Source organism: Phodopus roborovskii, unplaced genomic scaffold, assembly GCF_943737965.1.
Source record: "Phodopus roborovskii unplaced genomic scaffold, PHOROB, whole genome shotgun sequence".
Classification (NCBI taxonomy): Eukaryota; Metazoa; Chordata; class Mammalia; order Rodentia; family Cricetidae; genus Phodopus; species Phodopus roborovskii.
In genome coordinates, this window is record NW_026126418.1 from 67,607,610 (window position 1) to 67,609,685 (window position 2,076).

General features: G+C 41.7%; 1 protein-coding gene across 1 annotated transcript; it reads right to left on the minus strand.

The window, feature by feature from the left end:
- Positions 1 to 899: 899 nt before the first annotated feature.
- On the minus strand, positions 900 to 1,625 carry LOC127222638 (60S ribosomal protein L13). Its single transcript, XM_051184912.1, has one exon. The coding sequence runs from the start codon at positions 1,582 to 1,584 to the stop codon at positions 1,027 to 1,029; it is 558 nt and encodes a 185-aa protein (XP_051040869.1). The 5' UTR covers positions 1,585 to 1,625; the 3' UTR covers positions 900 to 1,026.
- Between the last annotated feature and the right edge of the window lie 451 nt (positions 1,626 to 2,076).

A 2,076-nucleotide genomic window follows, 5' to 3' on the forward strand; every position in this document is an offset into this window, starting at 1 on the left:
TCTGTTCTCATTCACTCACAGGTGCTGTGAGTGAATAAACTCCTGTTAAATTAAGAATGACCTTTTGCCCATTCACTGCTAGGGGGCAGAGTCTAGGGAAAATTAGGCTAAATTTTTCCATCCTTACATTTCCTTCACCTGTTTAATTGTTTTTTCTTGACTTTCCAGACTTTCTTTAATAATTTGTTCATTTATTTCAATTTGTTGTTTGTTCTTCCATTTCTTTAAGGGGTTTTCTCACATCGTTGATAGATTTTCGAATGTTAAACCATCCTTGCATCCCAGGGATGAAGCCTACTTCGTCATGGTGAATGATTTCTCTGATGTGTTCTTGGATTTAATTTGCCAGTATTTTATTGAGTATTTTTGCATCAATGCTAATGAGGGATATTGGTCTGTAGTTCTCTTTCTTAGTTATGTCTTTGTGTGGCTTATGTACCAAGGTAATTGTGGCCTCGTAAAAAGAATTTGGTAATGAACCTTCTGTTTCTATTATGTGGAACAATTTGAGGAGTATTGGTATTTGCTCTTCCTTGAATTTCTGGTGGAATTCTGCACTGAAGCCATTTGTCCCTGGGCTTTTTTTTTTTTTTTTTTTTTTTTTTAATTGGGAGGCTTTTGATGACTGCTTCTATTTCATTAGGGGTTATAAGTCTATTTATGTTGTTTATATGCTCTTGATTTAATTTGGTAAGTGATAGTTATCCAGAAATTTGTTCATTTCCTTTGAATTTTCAAATTTTGTGGAGTACAGGTTTTCAAAATATGATCTGGAAATTGTCTGGATTTCCTCAGTGTCCATTGTTATGTCCCCCTTTTCATTTCTGATTTTGTTAATTTGCATGTTCTCTGTCTTCTTCTTCTTCTTCTTCTTCTTCTTCTTCTTCTCCTTCTTCTTCTTCTTCTTTTTGCTTTATGGAAAATTTATTGCAATACTGCAACAGCACATCACTTTTTCTTTTCAACATCTTGCTCTGCAGCCTCCTTTGCCCTTTTTGCTCGGATGCCAAAGAGCTGGGCATTGGCTCAGGCCATGCGAAGACTGGCAAAAGCCTTGAAGTTCTTTTCTTCTTCTGTGATAACTCTGGCTTTTTCCTTTTTGTAGATATTCCGGATGGGCATCACAGGTCCTGTTAGCTGGGTGGCCAGTTTAAGTTCTTCAGCAGAACTATGTCCCTTCTTTGGAGCAGAAGGCTTCCTGGGGAAAAGTATGAGCTTGGAGCGGTACTCCTTCAGGCGCTGCACATTGGCCTGTAGTGATTCGGTGGATTTGTTTCGCCTCCTTGGGTCCACAGAGATGCCGATGGTGCGAGCCACTTTCTTATGGATACCAGCCACCCTGAGTTCTTCCAGGCTGAAGCCTCTGCCAGCTCGGACCTTGGTGTGGTAGGGCACTGTAGGGCACCTCACTATAGGCCTGATGGGACCGGACGCCGGGTGTGGGGCAATGCGGCGCGCTTTCGCCTGCCAGGCCTTGCGCCTGCGGATCTTGCGTGCCGGCTGGTTGAACCAAGTGTCCACTTGCTGCTGCCAATCCTTGTGGAAGTGGGGCTTCAGGATCATGCCATTCCGGCTGGGTGCCATGGCTGCCTCCTGTGCAGGAGAATGGCCGAGCAGAAAGGACCGAGCGCTGCAAAGCACCCTGGGGTTGTAGAGAGTCTGGCCAATCCCTCTCTGTCTTCTTTTTTCATTAGTTTGGATAAAGTTTTTTCTATCTTGTTGATTTTCTTGAAAAGCAAGTCTTTGTTGCACTGATTTTTTTGTATTGTTTTCCTAGTTTCTACTTTATTGATTTCAGCCCTCAAATTAATTATGTCCTGTTATCTACCCCTCTGGGGTGAGTTTGCTTCTTTTTTTTCCCTAAGGCTTTCAGTTGTGCTGTTATGTGACTATCCTCTGTTTTCTTCATATGGGTACTTAGTGCAATGAACTTCCCTTGTATCACTATTTTCAAGGTGTCCCTTAAGTTTGGGTCTGTTATGTCCTCATTCTTTATTTATTTCTTCTTTGACCCAGGTATGGTGCAATTGCTCATTGTTCAGTTTCTATGAGTTTGTAGGGTTTCTGTGATTTGTG

Coding starts and splice junctions, on each gene's coding strand:
- LOC127222638 (XM_051184912.1), bottom strand. CDS start 1,584: ATGGCACCCAGCCGGAATGGCATGATCCTGAAGCCCCACTTCCACAAG.